Below are 27,936 nucleotides of genomic sequence, written 5' to 3'. Positions count from 1 at the left end.
AATCCGCAGATAATATGGAAAGAGATAGCAAGAGAGCAAGAGGCATTCCATGCGTTTTCTTAACTATAAATAGATCTAAGCGACCTAACTGAGATCCGCGAAAATAAGAGAAGAGAAGACTGTTCCACTTTCTCGCTTCGCTTTGTCTACAACTTTTCGCGAAAATTCTAGAGGAAAAAAGCAAAAACAATACACTTAGCTAAGCGAGGAGATGCTCCCCGTTTAGTTGCCGCTGCTGCTGTTGATGCCAATGAAAACATCAACCCGAATATGTCTAACGCCTTTTTGGCCACCGGCATCGCCTGGCCGTCGTCCAAGTACGAGTATGAGTCGAGTTTCCGTCAGCTCTCTCTCGCTCTTTCTGTTCATCTCTTCCACACGGTTGCCACGCCATTTCCACCCATTTCAATCCACGCCCCGCAGCTCTTAATCTAGATTATGCGCCCTTCGAAAATTCAATGGAAATGGAAAATAATAAGAACACTGCTCAACATGTTCAATTCGGTGAAAGTCATGTGAGCGTATGTGTGTATGGGTGTGTGTGTGTGTCGAGTACCTGGCGATTGCAATAACTGAGAGAGGTGAGGGGAAAGGCCACGAAGGAGAGGATTTTGGCTTAGCGCTGGCCATTTTGATATTTTCCATTTATTCGCGTGTGTTTTGTTTGGATTTGGTAGTTGGAAGCTGGTAGCTGGATGTTGGTTTTCGTTTCGGGTGTGGCTTGAAGACATAACCGTTTACTGCTGATACCACCGCAGTTTCCAATAAAATAAACGCCCTTTGCGTTTGGCCCCAAAGTCCCCACGAAAGACCCCAGCAAAGTCTGAGCTGCCGGCCTCAATCTTTTTATGCTTTTTGTGGCACACATTTTAGGGCATTACATTTTTATGTCATCCAATTGAATTTAATTAAAGTTTCCCCTGCAGACTTCGCTCTAGTACACACTTGGATTATGCTTTGGCGATTCGCAAAGAGAAATCATTGAAAAGGTGACGCATTTAACAAAACAATGTCAATTTAATTGTATTAAGTAGATTGGATCTTGATGAAAGAGTAATTATAAAATCAAAGTGTATACATGCAAATATGCGAGTTGTGTGTGTGTGTGAGTGAGCGTGTACGTATGTGTGCATATAGAGATTATCATGGAAAGAGATCCCCCTTGGATGTGGTTACTCCACGGTCACGGACTTAGCCAAGTTACGCGGACAGTCGACGTCGCAGCCACGCAGCACGGCGATGTGATAGGAGAGGAGCTGCATGGGGATGACGGTGAGGATACCTTGCAGGCAGTCGACGGTGCGGGGAATCTCGAGGTTGCGCGAGGAGAAGGCCTTTGTCTCCTCATCGCCCTCCTCGCAGATGATGATGGGGCAGCCTTTGCGCGAGGTCACCTGCTGCAGGGCATTCATGCACTTCACATAGACGGGATCACGCAGCACGATCATCATCACGGGCATCGAGTCATCCACCAGGGCCAAAGGACCGTGCTTCAGTTCACCGGCCATGATGCCCTCGCTGTGCATGTACGTCAACTCCTTGACTTTCTGCAGAAAATATAAAGTAAAATGAGAAAACTGAATGAATATGGAAAAGAGGAGTGACTTACCAGAGCTCCCTCCAGGCAGGTGGCAAAGTTGTAGCCGCGACCCATGATCAGCAGCGACTTGTGCTGATAGAGATCCTTGGCCAGTTCCTGTACCTTCGAGTCTAGCTTGAGCACTTCGCGAATCTGATCACCCAGCTTTGACAGAGCCTGCAGAATCTCAAGACGACGCTGCTGCAGCGACAAACGATCCTCGGACATGACCAAAGCGAACATTACTAGTGAGATGAACTGTGAAGTGTAGGCTTTAGTGGAGGCCACGCCAATCTCGGGGCCAGCGTTGATGTGGACACCGCAATGGGACTCGCGACAGATGCTGCTGCCCACAGTGTTGGTGATGCCCACGATGAGAGCTCCACGCTGTTTGCAGTAGCGCAGGGCCATCAGAGTGTCGGCTGTCTCGCCGGACTGTGAGATGAAGAAGCAGACATCGTCACGGAAAATGGGCGTGTTGCGATCGAGGAAGTCGGAAGCGAGTTCCACCATCACGGGCAGTTCTGTAAGTTCCTCGAGCAGCTGTCGTGTGGCCACTGCGCTGTGGTATGAGGTGCCGCAGCCAATGAGCATAAGACGACGGCAGCGCTTGATCTCTGGAATGTAATCCTTAATGCCGCCCAGCACAATGCTGTTGCTATCGAAGCGAACGCGTCCTCGCATTGTATTAACCACGGACTCGGGCTGTTCGAAGATTTCCTTCTGCATGAAGTAGTCGAAGTTGCCCTTCATGATCTGCTGGATCTCCATCTTCAGTGTGGTGATCTCACGTGCGTGTGGATCGTCGAGGCTCTTCTTCAAGCGATGGATGCTTAAAGTGCCATCGCGGACAGCCGCGACATCGTCATCCTAAAGTTGTAAGAATAAAGTAGGATAAATAATGAATTGAAAATGATTTAAGGTGGCTTTTAAGTAACTTGCCTCCAAGTAGATGACACGGTTCGTGTGCTCGATGACAGCCGAGGCGTCCGAAGCGAAGAAGTACTCGACCTCCTTCTCCTCCAGCGGCATGAACTCCGAGGTGCTGTCCGAACGGGGCAACACTGGCAATTCACGAGTTTGTCCATGTGGACGTAATTCTGTTAGGTTTGAATTTGTTGTTGCGTTGTTGGCGTTGCATTCGTTCGGTGGCATTTACAGTGTGTGTGTGGCAGTTGCAGTTGCAATGTCGATGGCGATGTCGATGTCGAATTCACCAGCGGAATGAGAACGGAACAAAGGCAGAACGCGTTTGTTGGAGGTGCAAGCGATAGGCAAATATGCATAAATATAAGTATATATGAGAGTATTTGTTTTGTATTATGAGTGTGCATGTGACCCAGAGAAAGAGAGAGAGAGAGAGGAGAGAGAATGAAAATCAAAATTGAAATTAAATAGAAAGTCAACATTTTGGCAAACAAAACACATAACAAAACATCGACGAGGCATCTGGCCAAACATTTAGCAGGAAGGCCACAAAGTGGCCACCAACCATCACCAGGACATGGGAGGGGAGAGATTGAATAGAGAGGGATACAGAGGAGAGTTAAAGGCAGTAATTTCATTGGAGACGGGTATCTGAATTATGAACAGCAATTTGTAATCGAATTTTACATATCGTATAAACAATATTTTTTAGAATTTAATTAAGCTTTTTCGAGTGCCAAAACGCGCACTCATTCCACACTCGAATTCCAAACTGCAATTCGAATTGCAACATTCGTAACATTTAAACGGCAAAAACGGGAAAATGCAAATGGATTTAGAATGGAACAAAAGTCAATTATTTCGACTATTTCCGATTGCTGTGGTTATGTAATTAGTGTAAGTATGAGTGTCTAACTAACTAAAAAAAAAAATATAGGTGAATATTATATTAGTATGAGAATTCAATTGCGATAGAAATGAGCGTGTACAATTGTCCATTTAAATCGAAATTGTTTCATTTATGCTTTTAATTGGATTACCGAAAACTTTAAGTCAGAGTTTCCTTAATCAATTCGCATGCATCTTGAATTGATAAAATCAAATAGAGATGAAGAAATTCAATAAAATAAACATTGCCTAAGTCTTTAGCTGTTCAATGTTGTATTTAAAGAAATATATATTTTGATTGCATTTCAAATTGCTCAATTTGATGGAAAATAAACACAGAGCAGATAGATAGAGTGTGATAGATAGAGTAAGAGTATATAGAGGAGGAGGGGGGTTTGGAATCATAGCTGACCAAAAAGCAAAGTAAGCAAATAATTGAAATATTTAAAATTGTAATTACCTTGGGGCTTGCCGGATTCGGCATCTAGATGAGAGAAAAATACAAACAATGGTAAAGTTATTAGACACGAATTTAGTTTCGGGTTGTTATGTTAGTAAAAGGATTCATCTGAGACCAAGGCCAGAACCAACACCAAGAGCAAAGTAATTATAGGGGAAGTGTAGAGAGAAGAGTTTGAAGATTAGTTTGTAGTAACCGGACACCGCCAGAGGTTGAGTTGGGTTAGTTTAGTTTGAGGCGTAGATTGGTTGACTACCTTGATCGGAGCTCGCCTTCTTGTCGTCTAGGGGGCAGAAGAGGGGTCGCCGAGGGATGCAGAGGGGCGATAGAGTTGAGTTGAGAGTTTCAGAGTGTTGAGAGAGTCAGAGAGTCAGAGTCAGAGTCAGATTCAGCAGGGAGCGACAGATGGTTATTTGGAAACGAACACGAATAACATAGACACATAAGAGATGCAAGATACAAGATACAAGATACGAGAGAATAAGTTAACATATTTACATAGAGAAACTGGCACTAGAATTAGAATGAGATTAGACGGGAACAAATTGTCAGCACAACTCACCCTTGCCATAGAGAATGGGAATGTGATCTGTGGCCAGGCGAGTCTTTGTCTTGATGGCCACCAGGAGGGGGGAACTTCTGCGGGATGCGACGCACTCGCCTGGAAAGTGCTTCGACTTGACGGCGATGGCAAAGGCGCCCTCCTACAACAGAGAGAGATAGAAAAAGATATAAATGTATCTTCGACTCGACTGACTGCCTTCGATTGCCTTTGAACAGCACTCACCACTTGCTGAATGGCCTGCTCAACGAGCTCGCGGAACGAGTAGTTGGGATGTTTCTTCCACAAGTGATGCACCAGCTTGGCAAAGACTTCCGTATCGGTGTCCGACTCGAACTCGTAGCCCTTCTTGGCCAGGAAGGTTTTCACGTCGTTGTAGTTGGTAATGATGCCGTTGTGCACCACCACAAAGCTGTTCGCCTCGTCGGAGCGTTGTGGATGCGAGTTGCGCTCACAGGGCACACCGTGGGTGGCCCATCGAGTGTGTGCGATGCCCACGTGAGTCGCCACGGGTTCACTGTACTCGCCCCCACTAAAATCTGTGTTAGAAGTTGGCATCAGTATGAGGAAGAATCAATTTGAATGAGCTGCTGCTTACTCTCGTGAATGGCATCCTCTAGGACCTTGACCTTTCCGGTGCGCTTAACCATCACAATACTCTTGTTGTCAGGGCTATCAATGGCCACGCCAGTCGAGTCATAGCCACGGTACTCCAGCCGCTTCAGACCTGTCACCAGCAGATCTAACACTTCCTCACGCGACTTGGGTGTCAGATAGTTGAGGTATGCGAAAATTCCTGCAAAAAAAAGTCGTGAGATTAGTGGGAGATTTACTATTTCTCAACACTGCGCAGTATTGGCCAACTGCAGTTCCACATTGTAAACTACAATCCAATGATATACAATGTATGTAAAATACACAGATAAACATGCAACAAGCACATTTCGCAAGAGCTGAACCCATTGAGCCCCAGCCCCAAATACACGGACCAGTTGCGGCTATGAGGAAATCTGCATCTGGATCGAGAAACGAAACCAGTTTGGGGTTGGGCTCTGTAAGTAAGTGCAGCACTTGGTTGCTGCTTGGCTGTTTGGCTGCTTTGTGGCCAACTTAAGTGGCTCAGCTTGACTTCGCTTTAACTTTGCTTTAACTTGGCGTTTGTGGGCGTCGAGTGCAAGTTATTTTTGGAGCGAAAGGCCGTCGACACAATCGACTTTGATTCAATTCGATTCGATTCGCGCAAAAGCTGTATATAAATATCATATTAATTGTGACATTCCTATGCACGTCAATTGAATGTCTAATTGCCAAATTCATAGATAAAAGCTGCCATAAATAATGGCATAAGTACACACACAATCCCAGATTATGCAAACTTGTTCGGAAAAGCGTTCAATTATCTAATTTAAGAAATGGAATTAGCCAACAATGCGGACACTCAAGAGTGTCAGTCAACTTTGACTTTATTAATCATTTAATTGTTATAATTACTTACCACACATTTTGCGGCTCAGTCAATTTATGCGATTTCGATAAAATTTTCCTCTAGCGAGTTTATCTAAATTGGGGGAAATTGATTTATTATTTATTGTTTATTAAATTAAACGAACATTAACATAGATAACCGTGTGTGATATAAGTGTCGAGCTGGCGAGCTTAAATTCAAAACAAATTCGTTGAACTTGCTGAACTACCGCAAGTGAATGTGTGTGAGCGACTTTGTGTGTGTAGGTGTGTGTGTGTGTGTGCTTGTGTTTGTGGGTTTGTGTGTGCGTATATCAACTCTTATCAACTCTTCCACTCGTCACCGTCTTTTCTTTCCGTTGCGGCTACCGGTCTGCTCTACTCTGTTCTGCTCTGCTTTGCTTTAGTTCTAGCTCTAGTTCGAGTTCGAGGTCTCTACTCCCGCTGCTCCCCTCTCTCCATTCCCCCTCGCCGATCTCGCAAACATGATTTCTCTGTTCTAACTCAAATGGCAATTTCTTGTTTTCAACATTCTTGTTTTGGTATTATTTATTTTTGTTGTTATAAACTACCGAAGAGTATATTGGAATTTGTTGAAGACCTTGTGACTTTTTAGTAGTAAAGCTTTTTATATAAAAAAACTAAGAAGGGTATGTATTATTCGACCTCCACTATATAGCAGTTCCTTCTTGTTGTTTTTTACAGCTGCTGCGATGCTATTGTTTTCATCTGGTTCTATTCGCTGCGGCAGTGATATGAATGCGTATGTGTCGCCACACGTAACTGGCAACTTCAGGTCCGGGTGTAACACGCACACTCAAGTACTTACACACACTTAGCATGTGTGCTTGTGTGTGTGTTGAATTTATGCATGTAGATTTGAATCGTACGCACAAGTTCGAGTATAATTTCTTTTGAATGGGCGTAACAAATTGGAATTTTTATCATTTAGCACAGAACGTGTTTACTGCCCTCCCATCTGCACCTCCACCTCCCGCTCCTCCTTCACTTCAAAGAGTGCTGCGACATGAGTCAGAGGAGGGACAATTCAGGTGCAACACGTACTTCTTGCATGTCTTTTCACTCTTTGCCTCTGTTTTGTCATTAGTGAGTGCGACACAAGTCTTCAAAGCTCTCTCCCATCTCTCTCTCTCCCTCTTTTGTTCTTTCAGTAGCCATCATTAATAGTTAACACACCCTTTCCCCCCTTTCGTCTGTCTTTCCCCTCACAGTCACGCACATTGGTTGTGGTTAGCATTTTAATTTGCCGGCCGGCCACAAACACAAAAGTCTCTTGAGTTGTTGGCAGCAGTTGAGACAAAACTGTTTGGCCGTAATTAAAACGATTCTCCTGCTGCAGAATTCATTAGTTTCAGTCGTGTTCCACTACAAATTCTAATTGTAAACAAAACAACGAAAGCATTTCACGTAATGAATCAAACGACGCGCTGCAGACACGACTTATCACTCCAAGATAAGAGGCCCGAAACGAGTGTGGAAACACTGTGAATACCTATGAGTGTTCACTCACTTTTGTATGCCCCAAAGTGAGATAACAAAAGGCTATAAATTGCTGCACAATAAATCGATCGGAAAGATCGTAAAATGTGGAGGAGTATTAGCAAAGTAAAAACAAACAATTTATTGACTACCAAGCTCGTTCATTGAGAGTCCGAAAGTGATTACGCATACGCACTGTGGACTGATTACCAATTAACCAGTGATAGTCAAGCATTTGTGTATCAGAGAGTGTATCGCAGTAGAAAAAAAGTACAAGATTTCCGAATTCTAATCGCTCTTCCCGGGACTCTCAGTTCTTGGAATTATATCTCTAGATTGGGAAACAGCCAGTTGCTTATCAGCTCATTAGCAAGAGTGCAAGAGAGCGGGGAGAAAAGAGAGAAAGAGAGAGAGAAGGAGAGAGAGAAATGGCATTGTATGAGAGTAGTTCTCACAATAAAAATTGACACGTTCAATGCAACAGTTTTGCCTCGGGATCTGCGATCTGGGCTTTTCTGTCCACTTGAGTAAACTTCAACTCTACCAACTCTACAATAGAACACCTCCCCCTCCACCCCCCTCACATTTATAGAATAATAATTCGTCAGTGAGGTTTTTGTTTATTCAGTAGGCATGTAAATTGTTGTTGAATTGTTTCATTTCCATAAAGGGTGCCACATACTCGTATCTCTTGCAACGTTTTTATCAGTTTTGTTTAGTAGTGTTATTATTATTATGTGTGCATAATAGTGTGCGTGTATGTGTGTGTGTGTTTGGATATATTTGCGGTCTGAAACGGCAAACAGCAAAGAGCCAGCGGGCAAAGAGTGAACAGGTATTTTATATAAGACGAGACAACGAGACAACAACAGAAACAGAAACAAAAACAACACGAACAACCACGAACGAATTTTGACCGCAATTTCGGGTTTTAAAGCCTGTTTTGTTGCCCCGTAACATTTATATGCTGTTTTGTTGCTCTTGCATTGTGTATTATTAAATAATTCAATTAGAGTTTGTTGCGCTGGCAACACGACAACACCCAATCCGCCAGCAGCAGCAACAACAACAATAACTTCATCACGCACTCGACGAGCAGTCGACAAACAGATTTCGATTGCGAATTTCAAATGGGCGATTGTTCCATCAAACACTTTGGCCAATTGGCAGTCTTTCGCCTTCCACAGATAGCGAGAGAGAGTGAGAGAGAGTGGTGGGGAGGATAGAGAGGAGGAGTTAACACCCCCGCATCGTTGTGTGTGGGCACATTAATTGTTCCAATATTAGCACATCAACACATTCACTTTGGCTTGCAGTTGGTGCTGCAGATTTAACGAAATTGAAAACATCACAACACTGCACTACACAATCGGAGATCTGAGATCGAACACTGTTCTACACGCGCACAGTTCGTGTTTGGCATTTCAATTTTATTACTTGGATTTTGTGTCTCTGCAGTCTCCCGGCTTCACTCGAGATGTCTTTGACTTTGACGTGGTAACTGGTTGCTTTGTATTTGGCTCTGGGGAACTCGCACTCACTGCTGGCCAACTTCGCTGTTAAATTAACACTGAGCTCACTTCGAAAAGCAACGCACACTAAATGCGCTGCTTTTATAGGCCAGCAGCCACGACTGCGACGTCAACGGCAACGGCGTCGGCGACGGCGACTGCAAAGCCGACGTCGGATCCACAGCACGATCGTTAATGCCAAAGAGCCAACGCCAGAGGCAGAGCCGCAGTCGTAGCCCACGACCGAGTACTCACTTCATACTCATACTCATAATCATAACAACAACAACAACAGCTGGGAGAGCGAAGCTAACGTTGCGCTCCAAGACAGTTAAAGCTTATCGCAAAACATTAAAGAGAGCGATCGCGACAAGTGCTCTTTGCGTTCTACTTAGACGAAAGTCTCTCCACCCAGCACTTGTTACACTGCGCAAAAGCCAGAATAAATACATATAATTGGTGGCTCATTTGCACATTATAATAAGTTAATACTTCAGTCAATTCAACAAAGTAAATTATGCAAATGACATTGAAAATGAAATGCACATATTTATGTATTTATTATTAAGTTATGCTGTTATGCAAATGCAAGTGATGTCAATTTCGAGCAGTGTGCTTTAATGTTGCACATGACGAATAATGTTTGCTAAAAGGAATAGAAAACAGAGAGAGAGAGAGAGCTATGACGAATGAGTGAACATATTCCAGTATTTTCAATATGCAGGTAGGGTTTACATTTTATTCGTGGGTACGAGTATTTTTAATAGGCAAGTGATAATTGACGATTTCGAGTTTAATTAATGTTGACTTGCCTCGCCCCGCTTTGTGGTAATTGCTTGCAATCAGAAAGTGAATTCGGGACTGGATTTATCGGACCCGATTTCTCGTTGAACTCTGGCATTTTGCATGAGGGCCTCTCGCTTCATTTACTTCATTCTACGAGTATATATAGTATATGTTTGCAAATTATAAAATTGAAAATTAATAAAAATGCGTGTACTGCTGAGATAGATTAATTAGCATAATGCATGGAATTCGCGCCTTGTCCAGTGTTTTGTACTTTGCAATATTAAATCAATATGTGTTTTGCATTTTATGCATCACATATCTCATTAAATTGCAATTAATTAATTTGTTGGCATTGTCAAAGACTGCATGTAACACGTTTAATGTATTTAAGTAATGTTGCAACATAAAAGCCAAATTCCTGCCATCTATTTTTTTGAAGGGCAAAAAGTGCGTCAATTGAGATGACAATGTTTTTGCAATTCAAAATTGGCCCTGGAAAAAGAACAATGCATTCTCAACTCAAACTGCATTATACATAAATCAAATGAAATGCAACGAAAGGTATGAATATTTTATTCAACAGAAATTTGTCCATTTTCCCAGTGCCCACTGCCCAAATGCCAATTGTATTCGGACAGCAGAGAAGGCAACAAGTTATAAACAGATTTAAAGCTCGAGGCAGACTTGTGCCCTGCTGGGGTCTGTAAGTTATGAGTGTGAGTGTGAGTATGTGAGTGAGTGCGAGTATTGCCAAATGCCAAACCGGTTCAATATCCAAATTATGCGCTAATACAAATTTATCTCGGATCATTTGTACTGCGCCAGCACCTCTTGCACCACCGGTTTCTTGTGGACGTCAGCAGACTGACGAGTATAAAAATAAATATAAATAAAATACAAAATACAAAAAGTAATAATCATAAATATTCATGATTTCTTTTTCTAACTCGAACCGCCGGAAGATTATTGCCGCCCTACAACTCTCGACTGACAGTCGAAGTCGACGTCGAAGTCAAAGTCTCTGTTTCAGTCTCTGTTTTTTTTTCGTTTTCATGTTTATAATCAGCGACCTTGACTTCCATTCGAAAGGAAAAGTGATGCCCCAGCTGGCGACTTGGATTAAAAACCTGTCTGTCTGCTGCTGGATAACAGAGATACTTGCTGCTCGTGTTCGGCAGCTTCCAAATCAAGTGTGCTGCCCCATTCTTCCACTCCCATTTGTAAGTGGGTATAAATAAATAAGCCCTATTTTGGGGGAGCGAATAACAATGGCAATGATAAAGGAATAAATAATGTCTTATGGGGGGTCTTAGCGACTAGACCTATTCCATTAAAACTGGATAAATTCTTTTGCCTTTTTTCTTTTCCCCTTCCCCTTCCGTGTAACCAGAAAAGCAAACTGCGTTAATGGTAAAAACAAGTTTGTCTCTCTCTCTGACGTCTGCTGACTGTTGTTGGCCAAGTGGTACCAGAAGTGTCGAAGCGGGCCAGCTGACCTTGCTGTCTTGCTGACTTGCTGCAACCGGCAGACTTTCAGACCACTTACTGGCTACACTCTACAGCTCGGTTGCAATTGCAAATTAACCGAGCTTGTTTCCACACACACAAGTAGTCGATATACCCTTTGTGCAAAATTTAATTAGACTGTGCCACGTCAGTTTGTGTCTTGGTTCGATGCGGAAAACACGCCAGATATATACTTAGAGCTGACAAACTAGTTTAACAATGTTTAACGGGGCGGTGCAACTGCTCTCAGCTTCTCAACGGAGCATTTACAATGGTGAAGTATTCTTATCACAGTGTTGATAAGACGATGGAGCGATTGTTTTCCTGTAGAAGCGCAATATTTCATCAGTCAGATGTTTTATTATTATTAATTAGACCAAGCCACATACGTGGCGTTCAGCAATGTGTTCTTGAAACTACTTTAATTTGTTTGCAGCTAATTATTAAATTGTTCTTAAACTGACTGACGACACACAGAAACTTTATGCTGCAGTTGAGAGACTGTTTTCCATTTCGGCAAAAGTTAAAAATGTGTTACTCTGAATCACACGCTTGACAGTGATTTCCTCTGCAACTTTGCAAATTAAAATTAAATATGAATACGAGTGAGAAAGTGGTAACGAGAGGGGTAAACATCAACTGGAAAAGCGTTTGTCGGAAAAATCAACGGAGAAAGAAAAATAGCTGGCATTCATCCGATACAAATTGATGCAGTTGAGTGTCGCTTCTTCTTCACCCGCCCCTTGGGGGATCCCATGGGTTGGCGCCGAGTGCCGAGTCTAGACGCATTTGAGAAATAAACTTCAACTGTGGTGCGCAATAAAAAGTACGCAACTGAATTCAAATCCTAGAACCAAAGCCAAAGCCAAATCCTTATCCAGCTGTGAACTGCTCAAAAGTCGGATGAACTTTCAGCTTTGTCCAAGGATCACGAAACTTTAAGTCAAAACAAATTGTTGTTCAAGCTTCTAGCTGAAGTGAAGTCACTCTTCACTTCCTCTGGCAAAGTGAGCTATTAGTTCAATGCCGCGTTGTTTAAGTGCATTAAATAGTTGAATTGGTAAAGCACACAATAGTTGTTATAAATATTTGTAGTTACCACAAATCTCCCAACAATTTGATGCTACATTTAATTGTTTTGCACAAATTCAAATAATAATTTCAGGAATTAGTTCGAGTTGATTTATGTGATGGAACGCGTGGAGGTCTAAAGCCAGCCAGCCAGCCAGCCATCCAGTCGACCATCGTGGCAGCCTTTTGTTTATTTTTGATAAAAATTGCACAATAATATAAACAACTGAACTAACTGCAAATTCGCAAACGGCCATTAATTAAATTTATGCACAGCTAACGCCGTCTGGCTGCGGCTCGACACGAACTGAAGCTCAAGGCGGGAGAAGGAAGTGGAGAAGGAGACGGAGAGGGAGAGGGAGAAGGAAGTGCCAACAACACGGCGTGGTTAACGTTGGCGATTGTCGATGCTAGTCGCTGGCTTCGCTGGCTGTAAGAAACTGTGTCCTTAGTCCAAAAAACACAAACAGCCAAAATAACCCGCAAAAAGAAGAAAAGCGGAGTAGAGAGAGAAGTGCAAAAGTATGGAAAACACGAACGGTATATATAAAGCGAGAAAATATTTCAAATAAATCGCTTGCCTGCGTCTGCTTGGTTTGGGCTGCTTGATGGGTGGTTTGGTTGCTGGTTGCTGGTTCAGCTGGTAGTTGATTGTTGTAGGTTGCCCAGGATGGAAGGAGCTCAAACTGAAGCTGGTGGTGTGACCAAGACGCAGCCGGGCTGCTTGTGGCGGTACCAATTATGGAAGTAAAATTTATTATTTTTTTATTGTTGCTGTAAAGTAAATCGAGTGTTTGTACTTGCCGTGTCTGTGTGTGTGTGTGTGTGCAAATGTGTGTGTGCATATTTTCTCATGGCAATGCGGCCATTGTGTACTTTGTACACATGACTGCTGTTGCTGCTATTGCTGTTGCTGTGTTTTGCTGTCGTCGGGTTTGTGCTTTATTTTTAGTGTTTTTAGTGCTTGGGTCAGTTGTTTTCGGTGTCACTTAGTTTATAAACTATTTATGCCTTCCACTGCAGTAAATTCTTATTTTGGCATTTGTGCTTTTGTTGTCCTTCGTTCAAGCGTTGAATGGGCTCATGTGTGTGTGAACAAATAAAGTCAAATTTCAGAGCGATAAACACGCACCCGCACACACACACATGCACACACGCCCATAGTTATATTTATATTTCTATATGCAGCACAATAAAAAGAAAGTAGTCAAAACTAAAACAATTGAATCCTTTGCCTCGAGGAGAGAGCGGGGAAAGTGCATATAGATATTGCCAGTCATCTGACCACTTTACCTAGAAAACTTCTTGTGCTTGTTCTAGTTCTTGTCACAGCCAAAAGAAGTGGCACAACTTTTGATTTATTTCAGTTTGTCTGGCCAGCAATCTGCAGTCGGCTTCAGTTTGGTTTCAGTTTGCCTGCAGCCCAAGACTTGTGCAAAATGAAATTAAAAACTAATTTATGTTTCCGCTCTAAGGGAGGTTGTCAAAATTGTTGAGCAACTCAAATGGATTGTTAGCGCCTGCCAAATGAATATGTTAATTTCAATTAAAAACTCCAAATTAACTAAGCTCGGCCACGAACAAATGGTAAAACAATGGGAAGCTCTTAAATTATTACAGCCACTAAATGCACATAAAATAATTCATGGAAATCATAGAGAGAGAGAGAGGAAATAGTTGCTATTGCTAACAACAATACACAAACAAAGTCTCTTTTTATGTTGAGTACTATTTATGGGAGAAACTTTCAATTAGAAATTTTAAAGCATACTTTTAGGCTAAATGCAAAAATGTAATTAGGGGAAGTACTTTATTTATGTTATTCAAAAAATACATTTTCGAAAATAATAGTAGGTAAAATAAGCTACTTTGCAGCACTCGTGTAATCTGAGAGTGTTTCACACTTGACAGCATCAACGGAGCACCTGAAAAGGTAATTAAAAATGTGGTACAGGAGAGGTCTTTAAATCCATAACGACTTCTCTTGGAATTCATGGCTATGAAATGCGTCATGATCGTAGAAGACAAAGACACTATTCGCAGCTAATTTGGCATTAAAAGGCTATGAATGTCAGCGTGATGATAAGACCTAAAACGATAACAAAGTCACTTGCAAATCGGATGACTGCGATGAGTGCTCACACTTGTACTCGTAAGACAATTGCGAAGACGGTGATGGCAGCAATACGAGTACTCGTACTCGTACTCATACTTGTACTCGTAATGTCGCATTCATTTGGTTGCTTTAATAAAAGTTAATGTGAATTTTAAATGAAACTCGTAAATCGGCGTCGTCAAAGCGGAGCATGTGACTCCTTGCCCCGCCTCGTAGTTGAGGGATCCGCCGTCTGCCGTCTGCGATGGCGTCGCTGTTGGTGCCACGGTTGGCGTCGACCCTACCGGAGGGGGTTAAGGGAAATCCGTGTCGCGCGGCATCGTCATAAAAGTTAAGCGAATAACAAATGTGACGACGACGTTGACTGCGACGTCAGTTTGTTAGATCGAGGGGTGAGTTGCAGCGGGAGAGAGAGAGAGGGAGGCGGCGGCTTTGCTCGTAAATAATTTAAATGTAATCGTCAACATCCGCAATGACATTTAAGCACGTGCCTACAATCGACCCCGGACTGTGCTGTGCTGTGGCCATCTCTTCCGCCCATCAGCCTGTAAAATCTCTCGTAAATTATAAATTAAATATTTACACCAGATTGTGAACACTTTGCGTTTATTAATATCCAGTGGCTTAGGTGCGGCAGTTTGCCAAGCAACAAGCAGAAGCCTCCTCCTCCTCTTTCTCATCTAGGAAATCTGCTGCTGCATTGTTCTTGGCGTGCGTTTGCGTAGAGTAATTAAATCTCGGAAATAATTTGACATACGGAGTCAACGTTCTTCATCTTTGCCGCCTGAGCTGCTTCTGCTGCTTCTGTTGGCGCTTTAATTCCATTTTAATATTTGAGATTTTAATTAAATTCCTAATTTCAGGCAGGCGCATGCACATCTTGTCTACATTATTTAAAGTAAATTATGACAAGTAAGCCAGCCAGCCAGCTAACTCAGCCCACTCAGCAGCCACTAAGAGGACCCTTAGCTTGTGGCTTGCCCATTTCGAGCAGCGGTTACAATAATCCGCAAACAAAGTGCCAAACACTTTGCACTCTCCATTCCACAAAAATGGGAATGAGAAATGCCAATGCCTGACTGATGGATTGTGGCTTAGACTTTATTTGTCTAACTCTGGCTGTAATTCGGAAACAGTTTGACATAATTACAAGTTTATCTGTATTTACAATCAATTATAGTTCACAGAATTCTGTAATTGCATTTGAATATTTGCAAAACAAAACTTCGTCTCTTCAAAGGATTATTTTGTATTACGGTAATAGATTTTCCAGTAAATTCTGCATACACTTAAAGCCAAGTTATGGCGCATTAGACATTTTCAAATGCCCCTGGGCTGCGATGCTGAATCGAGTTCGAGTTCGAGTGTATGCAAAGTAGAATTCACATTTTACAATTTGCATTCGCATACGCTTTACTTTAACAAACAAACCACATAACCAGAGCCCGATGTAATTATTGACAAATTACAAAATCAACAAACCACCGAACCAGAAACCAGCATCAACAAATTAAAATGTCGGCATGGATAAAACAACATTTATTATTCACAATAAGACTCAACAATGATGAATGAATAACTGAGCCACGCCCACGCCTCCCACGCTCACATGCCGAAGGAGTAAACCAGACAATTACTTGCGACTCACTGAATACCGAATACAGAGGATTCGCATTTGGAATGTGAAGATTATGTACAGATTACCGCAACGGCGGTTTTAGCTTCCTCCAAGCAATGTCCTAAAAAAGTCCTTAGATATATCATGTGTATAACTCCGATCACGCTTCTCCTTCATTCTAATTCGATTGCGACTTGATCTATCTTGTTCACTTGAAACACTTGTGTTTATTTAATGTAATTTGCAGATATAAATAGCTAATGGCATCCATAGGGGCTTCGACTGGGAGTGTGTGGGCTCAACCCTTTTCCGCATGGGTAGTACATAAAAATGAATTACTCAGCTCTTATCGCCATCATGACAAGCCAAGGTGAAGTCGAAGAAACAGGGAAGGGGAAAGGGACGCAGTTGTGGCAGGTAACTTAAGTTAATGTTGTTGACTCTCGTGTCTTAATGGAAAAATGAATGGCAGGACGTGATTTTGCATTAAGAGCTCTCTTCCGATTCTCCCGCCTTAAACGACATTTACATTCAAATTTTCACTTGTCCTTGAGCTGGTGTTGTTCTTCTTGTCCTTTTGCTTCTCCTTCGGCTTCTGCTTGTTGTGGTAGTCTTTTGCAATCGCAAAATTTGGCAAGTTTTAGCCAAGCTGCTGCTTGTAAACTGCAAGTTGACAATAAATTGAGATACTTAATTTAAATATGGAATAAGTCAGCATCTAAAATCGTTTACTTGCCCAATCCGCTGCCTGATGGCCTTTCTGACAGGCCTTTCCATTATTATATAGTATATTGGTATATATACATATAGTATAACATATATGAACGGATCTGGGCAATGTGCGGGTGGGACGAGTGCAATAAATTTTCATGAGTTTTTGCTGCTAGAAACAATAGATGGTATTTACTTTGTGATTTATTTGGTTAAGTGGTTGCCAGAACTGCCCCGACTTCGCTTTGTTTCCCCACTCTCCTCCTCTCTCTCTCTCTCTCCGCTCTTTTTGCACTTCTTCGACCCCGTTCTTTGCTTTGTTTTCCTTCTGTTCCTTCTGTTTTTTCTGCGTGTGTATGCATGTGTGTGTATTGTATTGTTATTGTTCTGCTTCTGCATTTTTATTTTCCCATAGCTTCCACAACCACATAAGGAGCTGGAGAGCTGAGGAGCTGTGGAACTGGGAAACTGTGGAACCGGGCTCCCATTATTATTCCCGCAGCACGCCTCAGTGAGTCCTTGGAGCTAGCGAAGGGGCAAACATGTCAACATTTGCCACAACCGGCATAAGCCTTGAACTTTCTTATGCTCTGCTCTACGCGGAATCTCTGTAGTGTGGGTGAGTCTATGTGTGTGTGTGTATTTGTGTGTGTATGTGTTCATGTGGTTTACATCCATTTGTACGCTTCTGTATGGTTGTGTTGGTGGTGCACATGTTCGAAGGATTTTGTGCGGAAGAATCGAGTTTATTTCAAATTCATACTCGCATGTATCTTTCTACAATACTTTCATGTGTTTCCACAACGATACACACAAACGCACACACACACACAGACGCACTCACACACGCGTCGTATACTCAACTTTGCCCCGCACCTACGCAAACATATTTATTCAATTTTAAATGTTGTCAAGTGAAATCTCCTTTCACTCTAGCGTAACAAACTCGTATGAAAGAACTATTTATTTTTGGGGATTTTTCAGTTAAATGCTTAATTGATTTTCGTCTCTCCACCCCACTAAGAATTTATGCAAATGTTTATAATAGTTTGTTTATTATCACATCCTTGGGGAACTCTCGCTTGGTATGCTGAGCCACAGTGCGTTTAAAAAAGTTGTTGACAAGAAACGGTCCAAAGCCGCGAAATAACATCAGTTTCGATGAAGTGATAATCTGAGAGGCAAACAACTCTTTTCGTTGGTTGCTTTCCACCGCCCTCAACACTGTAACATCATAACAGTGTAATCTGTGTCAGGACTTTATTAGCCTGCTCTTTGCTTTCTGCTCTCTGCTTTTTGCTTTTCACTTTTAGCTGCCAAGCATGACACTAAGAACTCGCCAGTTGCTTGTTTAGGGTTCGAGATAATCGGACAAAGGATTTCGACGGGAATCGCGTCACGCAATAATTTTTCTTTGTAACGTTTTTTATAATAGTATTATGCAGCAGGTGAATGGAATTATTCATGGAAATATCTGTTTTTTTATTTAAAATTGATGAGAGAAGCAAGTTATTTAATTTCTAGTCCTTAGATGAAAGTTTGTTGTCCATTTTGAATTATGTGCATGAATAGATGAATGGGCGAGTCACTCTGAGAACTATTTTAGCTTGTTAGATTCTAGTCAGAAGTGTAACTTTAAGCTACTAGAAATTATGTTCTCTTAATGAACGCGTCCAATGTGAGTTATTAATTTACAAGTGTTAGTTATCAAATGAAAAGTTTCCACTAACCAGAGAACTCTCACCTTGTGCAAATGGATAAATAATTCCCTCCGCGTGGGGCGCATTACCAAAGTTACTCGAAAGTTCATCGTGGGAAAACTAATCCGGCAACATTTTTGATAGTTGATGCCCTGGCAACGAAGTGCTAATGCGATGAATACGAGAACAAGTGCAAGTGTGAGTGCGCAAATGAATGCGAGTACCCGTGCAAATATGCCACACACGAGTTTAACCAAAACTTATTAAGTTACCGCTCGACTCGACGCATTTCTAATAAATTTGGCATAAGTTATTGTCTAACTTTGCCATCTGCAAGCCAACTCTGAAAACTACAGAGAGAATTCATGAATGGGAAGACAATGAAATGAACTTTTTATGCTTGTAACTTGAATAAGACAAGTGAATTTATGTCTAAATGAATAGAAATAATTAGGAAAGATATTTCAGTACGAGCAAGATAAGAGAGACTTATTCCCTGGCCAATTAAATAACTGAAATTCACTCTGGTTTAATCACAATTTTCCAGCAGAGTCTTTGCTGCATGAAAGTTATCTGGCAAATTGATCAAGTTAAATTCTTAATACACAAAATGCTTTTGTTATTTTAATACATAGTTTCTTAACGTATTTAATAACAAAGGAAACTCGGATTCTTGAGAGCTTTCGGATCGTGCTGCTGCATGCACGTTATTCCAATGTTTTCTTTTCAGTTTAAGCATTTACATAAATGCCACATGCACTGCCACGACACACTCACACACACAAACACATACAGACAGTGTGTGTTGCAAGCTGGCAAAGGCGATTCGCACACACGTGCCTGGGGGCCATTGGCATTGCGATGTGAGTCTCCATCTCCATTTCCGTCTCCACTTGCTGTTCCCTCTCTCTCTCTCATTATGTCCGTGTGTCGACGTGCGTGTCTGGCGGCCTCTCGTAGTCTCTGCGTGGCAGTTATTGGCATCGTTTAACGAGCATTAAACGGTTTGCAAATATTTACGACTCTCACAATGCAAAAGTTCGTTCAAACACTTGAGAGCAAGCCCAGAGCGAGGGCTGCAGCTGAGTCACAGCCATCGGGGGAAAGGGAAGTCCAACCAAGTCGAGTCGAGGTAAGAACTGAGTCAGAGATTGAGGTAGACGGCTGTGTTTTGCGGTGTAGATGTGCGGAGAGAAGGGGTATTAAGTATATGCGTGCCTGAGTGCATATCTTCTGGTTATTTGTGCAAATAATGGAAAGTATGCGTTTCCGTTTTAATTGTGGACCACAAATACTCGTACGAACACTCACGTGAGCACCCACACACACACACACAACTGCAGGTGCGCTTAATGATGGCATTAAGATGAAAAGCGTAATCCAGTCAGTTGCATTGCCATAAGCGCAAGACGCAGTTGCCAAGACAATCACACACACAACCATCGCTAAAATTGATATTACAGTCACAGTTTTCATCAGTCACAGTAAATGTTTTAGTCGCAACAAAAATGTTGAAATGTTATTTAAGGAAATTTTACTAGTCTCGATTTACAATTTTGTTGATTTTTAAGGAGCTTGTAAATAAATGTTCGCAGGAAAAGAGCATGGCGACAACATGAACTACGATTTAAGAGTTGAATAACAAGTAATAAATTGGCGGACCTCTTTATGTTCTTTTCGTTGTTTAACACATTCACTCTAAATCACCTACAACTTCAGAAGATTTTGAAATCTTTTCTTAAAATTCTGAATTCTACTTGAAATAAGTAAAAAGTTAATTTTTAAGAAACCTTAAAGCAGAAGTTGGAGTACAGTTATCTCATTCACATGACAGTGACTTTAACAGTTAGTCTCTCCAACAGTCACAGTTACACTTGCAGTCACTGACTCTATCACAATCACAATCACAGTTGCAGTTGAGTCTTGAGAGCTTAAGCTGGCAGCCAAAAGGCCCCTAGTCTGCCTCTATTCATATGAGCATTACCCGGCTTCAAATCGCCTTTGTGGGCGTGTAAGTTTCCTAATTGAATACACATGCACTTGCTCCTGGAACAGAGAGTGGTTGGGGCGAGTGGGTGGAACTCCCATTGAATGGGCGGACTGAGAATTCAATTTAACTGCATTTCTGTTTGCCTGGCTTGTATGTCACGGGTTGTCCGTCGTCCACGTGATGAATGCACGGCATTAATCTGACAGATACCAACTGTGGACTGTGTGCGGTGTTGTTGCGGTGCTCCAGGTGAAGTGGGAAGGGGAAAGGAGAAAGGGAAGTGAGCCAATTGTGTCGAGGGGGCAGCTGCATTGCCGTTGACGTTGGCTGCATGAATGGCGACATGTGGCCCAGTTGGCTTCATAAACATGGGCACGTGGCCACGTGTGCTCAGTCGTGGTAGTTAAAGCCCAACTAAAGCTCCGCTGGTTAAACAGTGGGGGATCATCAATTGGCCAATGGCGGCGTAGCAGGGGAGCAGTTTAATCAGTTGCAAAGCTGCACAAAAGTCAGGCAATTGTATGCTTAGGAAGCCCATCAGACCAGGTTGCTGTATTTGCTGCGTGTTGCATGACTTTCAAAAGGGGAATCACACGCAAATCTTTTTCGTATGAACGGGGATTAAGCTCGGATTGAATATTCAATGGTTCTCACACTTTCGCGCTTGATTTGCGCTCTTTTTTTTTTGTTCTTTTTGTGTTGTCTCTGATTCTAATTCTGGCTTTTGGTGTCTTTTCTTTTGTGTAGGCGTGGCTGTGCCACCACAAGGGTCGCCTAATGCAAATCCCCATTGCCTGGCTCAAGGCACTCAAGCGATTGGTGTAAGCGTCCCCCTCTACTCTACTCTTCGGCTCGTCCTTCAACGCGAGCTGGGAACACAAACAAAAACAAACCACAAGGATTCGCATACAAATAGATTTGCCTGGTACTTTTTCTGCCTTGCCGCTTTTTGGACACTCAACGGAAGCGGCAGAAAGAAGAGTGGAGAGTGAGAACAGAAGGCGTTGGTACAATAACAGGCGCTACTCGTTGTGTATAATTAGATCGACTTTGTAATGGCGGCCAACATGGCGCTAAAAATGTCTGCCGCAGCACTTTATCGCATCAACGACATGCCACATGCCTCCGTCTCTGCCTCTGTCTCTGTCTCTGCCTTCGTCTGTGCTCTTTGCTGCCTGAGACTGCCACAGGATAGCAGACGCCCCAATTCAAGTTGTTTGCTCGTCGTTTGAAGCGTTTTTCGGGGAACGAGAATGAGTACGAATACATGTACTACTCTTACGAATACGTATGCGAATACGAATAGGAATATAAATGCCAAAAGCAAACTCGAGGAATTAATGTGGCCTCCACGTCGAAATCAACTCGAGCCTGCAGATACTCGTAGTCAACATATTTGGAGTATTCTGGCGCCTTAAAGCGCTCTAAGTGATTGCGGCTGCTGCTCCTAGCCAGGAGCTAGAATCATGCAGAGAGGAGCCACTGAGAGTTGAGTCGTTGCCGGAGTGTTTGTTTAATCAGAGCACACAACTACAACTGCAACAACTTGATCAAATTTTCACATTTTAATGCGCACATTTTAATGCGTTTAGCATGAGGAGGAATAGTCTGCAACGCAGTCGGAGACTGAGTCTGGCATAGTGAACGGAACTGCATACAGCTCATTTCCCGAGCTGTGCGCACGCTGTGCAAATATTGCGCCATCTGTGCAGCTCTCGCTGCCATCTCCATTTCAACAGCATTCCCTCCTCCTCTCCTCGACTGCAGCTGTCAGTGTTCAGCTATGGCGATGGCGATTGGCAATGGTGTGCATTAGGAGAAAGAGTGCGGAAGCGGATGCGAGTCCCACTCACGATAAGTGCCTTTTGTACATAAGTGCAGTTACCCAGAGAGAGACAGCAAGAGAGAGAGAGTGAGAGAGAGAGCAACAGACTGCGCTAGCACCAGGAGTCAAATGTGAAATTAATTTCCAGCAATTGTTCGACACAGCGAACAGAAATCACAAAGAGTCCGGACAGCAGAAGGAGGAAGAAAGCGGACAAAAGTGAGGAACGGAAACAGACTGCGCTGCTGGAGCAGCAGCAGCATTGGCAAACAGCTTGCTGTGCAAAATTGTTCCTAGCAATTTGTCTCCGCCACTCTTGGCCATGTGGTGAGAGAGAGAGAGAGCTTCTCAGTCGAGGGGCAAAATGGTAAGAAACGTGCTCTCGAATGAAGTTTATTGCTACAGAAATAATGAACTAAAGGCTAAATAATTTATGAAGGCAATTGCAAAATGAAATTCAATTCCTGGCCTTGCAATCCGATGCACTTAGATTTATTTTTGGCTAGCTGTGAACTCGATCTAATTAGTTGTATTTTCACTCATTGTTTTGCCAGCAAACAGTCAGAGAAAACATTGTAAGAAAGACAAGGAGAAAGATTGGAGAGAGTATGTGGCAGTAACATAAGCTTATCGCGAGAGGACAAAGGATTCAACACAGTCACAGTGGCGGGACAATCGTTTAAGGAGACAGCAAAAAAGGCGGCCAGCTCACACATTGAAGTGAATTGCCACTTCTAGCTGCACTTGCCCGGATGGTGGTCGCAACGTGGCAGTTACAACGTGGCAGGGACTGGTGCACAACCCTATCCGCTTACAGCAAGGACTACAAACGACTGCAAATGAGGAGTTAGGTGGCACGATAATACGCCGTCGACCAACGACAACGACAACGATGACGACGACGACGAGTTGCGTAACAGTTGCCACAAGCATAAGGACGTGTTCAGTGCTCAGTGCGACAGACTCGCTCTTTGTATCTGCTTTTTGTTGGCATTGCAGTGTGCAGAGTGTGCGGTTTCATGGAGTAGAAGGGGGGATAGAGGGGTGCGTGACTGCTGCATTTCTCACGCTGAGCCCTCGTAGATCTATGTGGGGTTTTTATGCCCATTAACGCCTCGCCAAAAGGACTGAAAAGGCTGAAAAGGAAGCGCTAAAACAGTTTTATGTGTTTAAGGAAATGCAGCTCCACCCGCCACATGCTTGGCGATGACAACTACGCGACAAGGACGACGACAGCCCCGACAAGTAGCAGAGCACAGCAGAGCAGAGGGAGGAAGACGTTCGTTCGCCTGCAGCTCCAGGCGCTGCTGCGGCTGCTGCTTTTGGAGCGGTAATCAGACGACTGGCGAACTTGGCCAAGTGTGGCGACAATCGCGACCGTCTGTTTTGTCCTTTTTATAGCGACTCTCCCACCCCCCCAAGTTTTTTCATTCTCTTCTCAGCCTGTGACAGGCTGCAGTGAATGCACATTTTGTGCCTTGAATGCCTTCAAGAAATATGGGAGCCCGTATTGTGTGAGCTTCGTCGTCTCAACCTCAGTTCTTTTGCCACTTTTTGTGCCGCCTTTGAATGCGTGCAAGACACTTGCAAGCGCTTGACATCACGTCACAAGTTGCAGCTTGTAATTTCTCTGGTTGCTGCTCCTCCTCCTCTAGTTTTAATATGATTAAGGCGAGTCTTAAATGCGTTGCGTTCAGCATGTGTGGTTAGTAATTTAAGCCAGGTTCCCTTTGAGTACGTGCAGCTCTTTTCTTTTCATACCAAAGAACACCACCCAAAACAGCCTGTAAATAGATCAATTCGATGCAGAACATATCAAGCTGACTTGGTTCATTCTTCATCGTACCACATTGACAGCTGCAATGTCAAAGGCAGCATCAGCAGCAGCAGCAGCAGAAGCAAGCTAACGACATCTTGAGGAGCAGCCTTTGTGTGTGCTGCAAATGGACTGCGGTTGCAGAGCAACCAGCGCTGGAGGCAACACTGTGAGCATGTCATCAGCTATCATTTGCAGCCGAGAGCTGCTGATTTCCTGATGGAGTTGCTGCCATCAAAGTGGCAACAACAGCAGCAACAGCATCGGCAACAGCAACATTGAATGCAGCATAAATGAATGCGAATAACTCACATTCGCATTCACATTCGCATTCAGTTGTCAGTCGAATCAGAGTGGGCGGCATTTAAAGTGAGTTTAAAGAGCGCACGCTGCGTATACGTTATTTGTGTGACAATGCCAGTGCGCACGCTGCTAATTTCCGAGCCAGATACACTCAGCATCATCGTGAGCATCATTGTGAGCATCAGCGGAAGTCAGCCATGTGAGTGAAGCCCCTAACCTAACCCTCGGATAGCAGCGACGACACCTTGCAGACACCTTCCCAAAAGGCTGAAGGGAAAACGTTTTCTGCATATGCAAGCGAATGTTTTTTAGCTGCCCTTTTTTTTGCGACTGCAACTGCAACCGCAACAGAACGAACTGCGAACTACGAACTTGGCACGTCACTTCTTTGGGTTCCGTGTTTGTGCTTCTGCTTGTGTTTTGTGCTCATCGGTGTGAAAACTTCAGCATGTAAATTACTATTTTTGTTCAGGCAAGCAGTTGCAACTGGCAAAGGAAACACTGTGGCTCCCTAGGTGGCGTCACGTATATTTTCATTTATTTAATACCAGCTCAACACGCTTTAAGTCGCCACTCAGGCGAAAATATTAATATGAAAGTCATTTGACAGCTGCTTAATAATTCAGCGCAATGTTCAATAAAGAAAACTCTTTTGCCATCCGCCTTGAAAGTAATTTAAAATTGCATTTCGTATTCTTATGCTGCGCCATCTTTGAACGCAGACCAAGGAATTAATTATGGGCTGTGCAGTAATTGAATTGTTGCGTATACGCCACGTTGGTTTTAATGCCGTTCCACGCGCACCATAAAAATTTGTCGTGACGGGCTTCCGACAAAAGACCAGGATTCGGAGCCAAGGTTATTGATTTGATTTGTTGCCTCCGTTGTTGCCTTGCTGCCGTTGGTTGTGGCACCTTGCTGAAATTTGTTGAAACATCTCGACATACTTTTTTATGGCCATTTTATATGCCCTTTTATTGGCATTGACATATTTCTTATCGCAAAGCAAATAAAACCAAAAATCATTTCCGCCGCATTCCACTCGCATTCCGGATGTGGCTGCGTACACCAGAAACTTGTCTCCTCTTCACCCGCTCCACCCGCTTTTCATCGCCATCATCATCAACAACAGCATTTGCATTTGCCTGCATTCATATGAATTTGAAAGCACAACACCAAAATAAAAAAAATACGCATCTCTCTTTTTGAATGTCATTAAAAGAAACACATAGCACGTGCTATGTACAGCTTTTGTGATGGCACAAAAATAATATTAAAACGCAAAAAAAGAGAGGGGGGTAAAAAAAATGAAATCGATTTTTATTAAAATAACGCAACATTGTTGCAGACACCGACTGAAAGACGGACTGACAGACGCACGCACGAATTGCATTGTCAATTTAATTTATTCGTAAAGAGTTGCTGTTGCTGTTGCTGTTGCTGTTGCTGCAAAGGCTGCAGCTGATGTTGCTGCTGCATCCTAGGCATGTGTTAAATGAACGCTGCAGGATTTCGAGGCAATAAATGAAAATGTGACACACAAAATATGCAAATGCCCGGCACAGGATACAGGACACGCAGGACACCGAACGAGGCAGAAGAGAAACAAGAGACAGAGACAACGCCCGCATTATGCTTTATCCCTCGAGGGACAAACATCAAAGCCAGCATGTCCTTTAGATGCAAGGCACTCCCAGAGGAGTTACAGCTCTGTGTGTATAAATATCTTGAGTGGCGTACAGTCAACTTAGGCAGATCTCACTGTACTGCACTCCACGTATAAATACATGTTGCCATTGTTATGCTAAGCGACTGTGTCGTATCTTCAAGTCTTTATTAGAAGCGAGTGGCCTCCGATCCTGGAGAGAAGCACACGCACACACACTGACCAAGTGACCAGTGACCACATGACCACGGCCACGCCCTTCGCCTCCCCTCGTCCCTTGTACATCGACTAAACTAGCCGGCTCGTAATGCCAACACTAAATTTAAACCAAATGCCAGATTTGAGAATATTAGAAACAGCCGCAGGATCAAGTGAATGTACGAGTACTCACACTAACACACACACTCACACTCACACACACGCACACATTCGTTTAAATGTATGAATACGGGTTTAAGCTTTTTGTCATGCTCGTATATAAAAGTAGCTTTGTTGCAAGCGTTTGTCTTGTTGCCCAAGTGCGGCTCGCAACTTTGCTTTTTATGCTGCTCTTTTTCGGCAATCCTTCGCTACAATGGCTAATAAAATTTTCCATTCTCTGCCGCCTTTAAATCATTAAATTCGGACTTGATTCAGATGCCATTCGAACGGACCATCCATCAAATTGGGCCTTGCCCAAACATCTTTCAAAAGTTTGTGCCACTAAAAGATAAAGAAAGTGAGAAAGAGAGAGAGAAGCTGAGAGAGAAATGTTGTCTCTAGGCGATAGATGGGTTCTAATCAGCCCGTCCATCATGCTGACCGCGTGAGGCAACGCGAGAGACTCTTGATAAAGTTGGCCAACTGTTCGATGTTAATTTAATTTCATATTCTTGTAGATTTACCACAAATTTGTCACTTTGTTAAGCTTTGTTCGTTGCTCGACAAACTCGTTTGAAACTTTCGCCCGCCGGCACAAACTTTTCCTGATCACACATTATGAGGACATTCATTCGTCCTTGCACAGTCCGAACATCGTCGGGGGCGGTCGACAAAAACACGTTCCTCATCGATTGGCCAATTGGAATGACCAAAGTTACAAATAGTTGTAATTCCGGGAAACAAGATGATATTGTTCGTGGTTGCTAATAGACCTTGATAGATGACACAAAACTTGAGCGGAAATGGCAACTGAAACTGAAACCGAAATGCAAATGGAAATGCAATTAAAATTAAAGATTAATTTAATTAAAAGATTGATTCAGTGTAATTCACGAATCTGCCAATCTGTAATTCAAATGCAAACTCGCAATCGAAAGTTTGCACACAAGCGAATCTGAAGAGTATCGCAACGTATTTCATTAAAGTCAGTTCGTGCTCGGAATTTAATGGCCACCCCGGAAGTGGGAAGCGCTGTCATCTGAGATATCAACAACAAGCTGCATTACCACCACGACATTTGGATACCCTAACGACTGTCAACAATTTGGGGTATGCTGCTCTAATGAGGTGGCATGATTCATTAGTGCGCCGAATCATCCTGCAAGCACCTAGAACTACGGGAAGCACTCGACAATTTCTACGTGACTAAACTGCACTCATACACACCCACACTCACACACTCAGTTGTGCACTCATTTAGCGAGCACAACATAACCTCAATGTGCATACTTGTATAACGGGACAGCTGAGCTACAAATCAAAGTTTCATTTGCTGCATCAGCAACTTTCACTGCAAAATTTCGGGATGCAAATTACATGTGGTATTCTCTCCAACACACACACATTCAACTTCAACTCTTATGAATACTCCCTTTCATACACACACTCATGAGAAGTTGCAGCATCTGCATGGCAATCTTAATTGCTTTGGTCCTGCCACGAGACGACAATGAGTTCAACTCTCAGCTGTGGCCGGTTGTTGTCCTTAAGGATCCCTATCTGGCTCCACTACA

General features: G+C 43.0%; 1 protein-coding gene across 7 annotated transcripts in view; it reads right to left on the bottom strand.

Moving 5' to 3' along the window:
- Positions 1-997: 997 nt before the first annotated feature.
- LOC133839126 (glutamine--fructose-6-phosphate aminotransferase [isomerizing] 2) overlaps positions 998-27,936 on the bottom strand; it is a 120,058-nt gene continuing 93,119 nt past the window's right edge. The window contains exons 1-10 of one of the 7 annotated variants that reach the window (XM_062270469.1): positions 8,818-8,963; positions 5,912-5,974; positions 5,015-5,212; positions 4,642-4,955; positions 4,417-4,558; positions 4,111-4,137; positions 3,855-3,878; positions 2,522-2,679; positions 1,610-2,449; positions 998-1,547 (exon numbers count right to left, since the gene is read on the bottom strand). In XM_062270469.1, the coding sequence (XP_062126453.1) occupies positions 1,173-1,547; positions 1,610-2,449; positions 2,522-2,679; positions 3,855-3,878; positions 4,111-4,137; positions 4,417-4,558; positions 4,642-4,955; positions 5,015-5,212; positions 5,912-5,918 (2,085 nt within the window). In that variant the 5' untranslated portion in view covers positions 5,919-5,974; positions 8,818-8,963 and the 3' untranslated portion in view covers positions 998-1,172. Of the gene's footprint in view, positions 1,548-1,609; positions 2,450-2,521; positions 2,680-3,854; positions 3,879-4,110; positions 4,138-4,416; positions 4,559-4,641; positions 4,956-5,014; positions 5,213-5,911; positions 5,975-8,817; positions 8,964-27,936 lie in introns of those variants that run through there. The other 6 variants (XM_062270473.1, XM_062270470.1, XM_062270471.1 and 3 more) reach the window with 6 other exon arrangements.

The sequence above is a fragment of the Drosophila sulfurigaster genome, chromosome 2R, assembly GCF_023558435.1.
Source record: "Drosophila sulfurigaster albostrigata strain 15112-1811.04 chromosome 2R, ASM2355843v2, whole genome shotgun sequence".
Lineage (NCBI taxonomy): Eukaryota > Metazoa > Arthropoda > Insecta > Diptera > Drosophilidae > Drosophila > Drosophila sulfurigaster.
The sequence above is the reverse complement of the archived record's forward strand: the minus strand, read 5'-3'. Positions and strand labels throughout refer to the sequence as shown.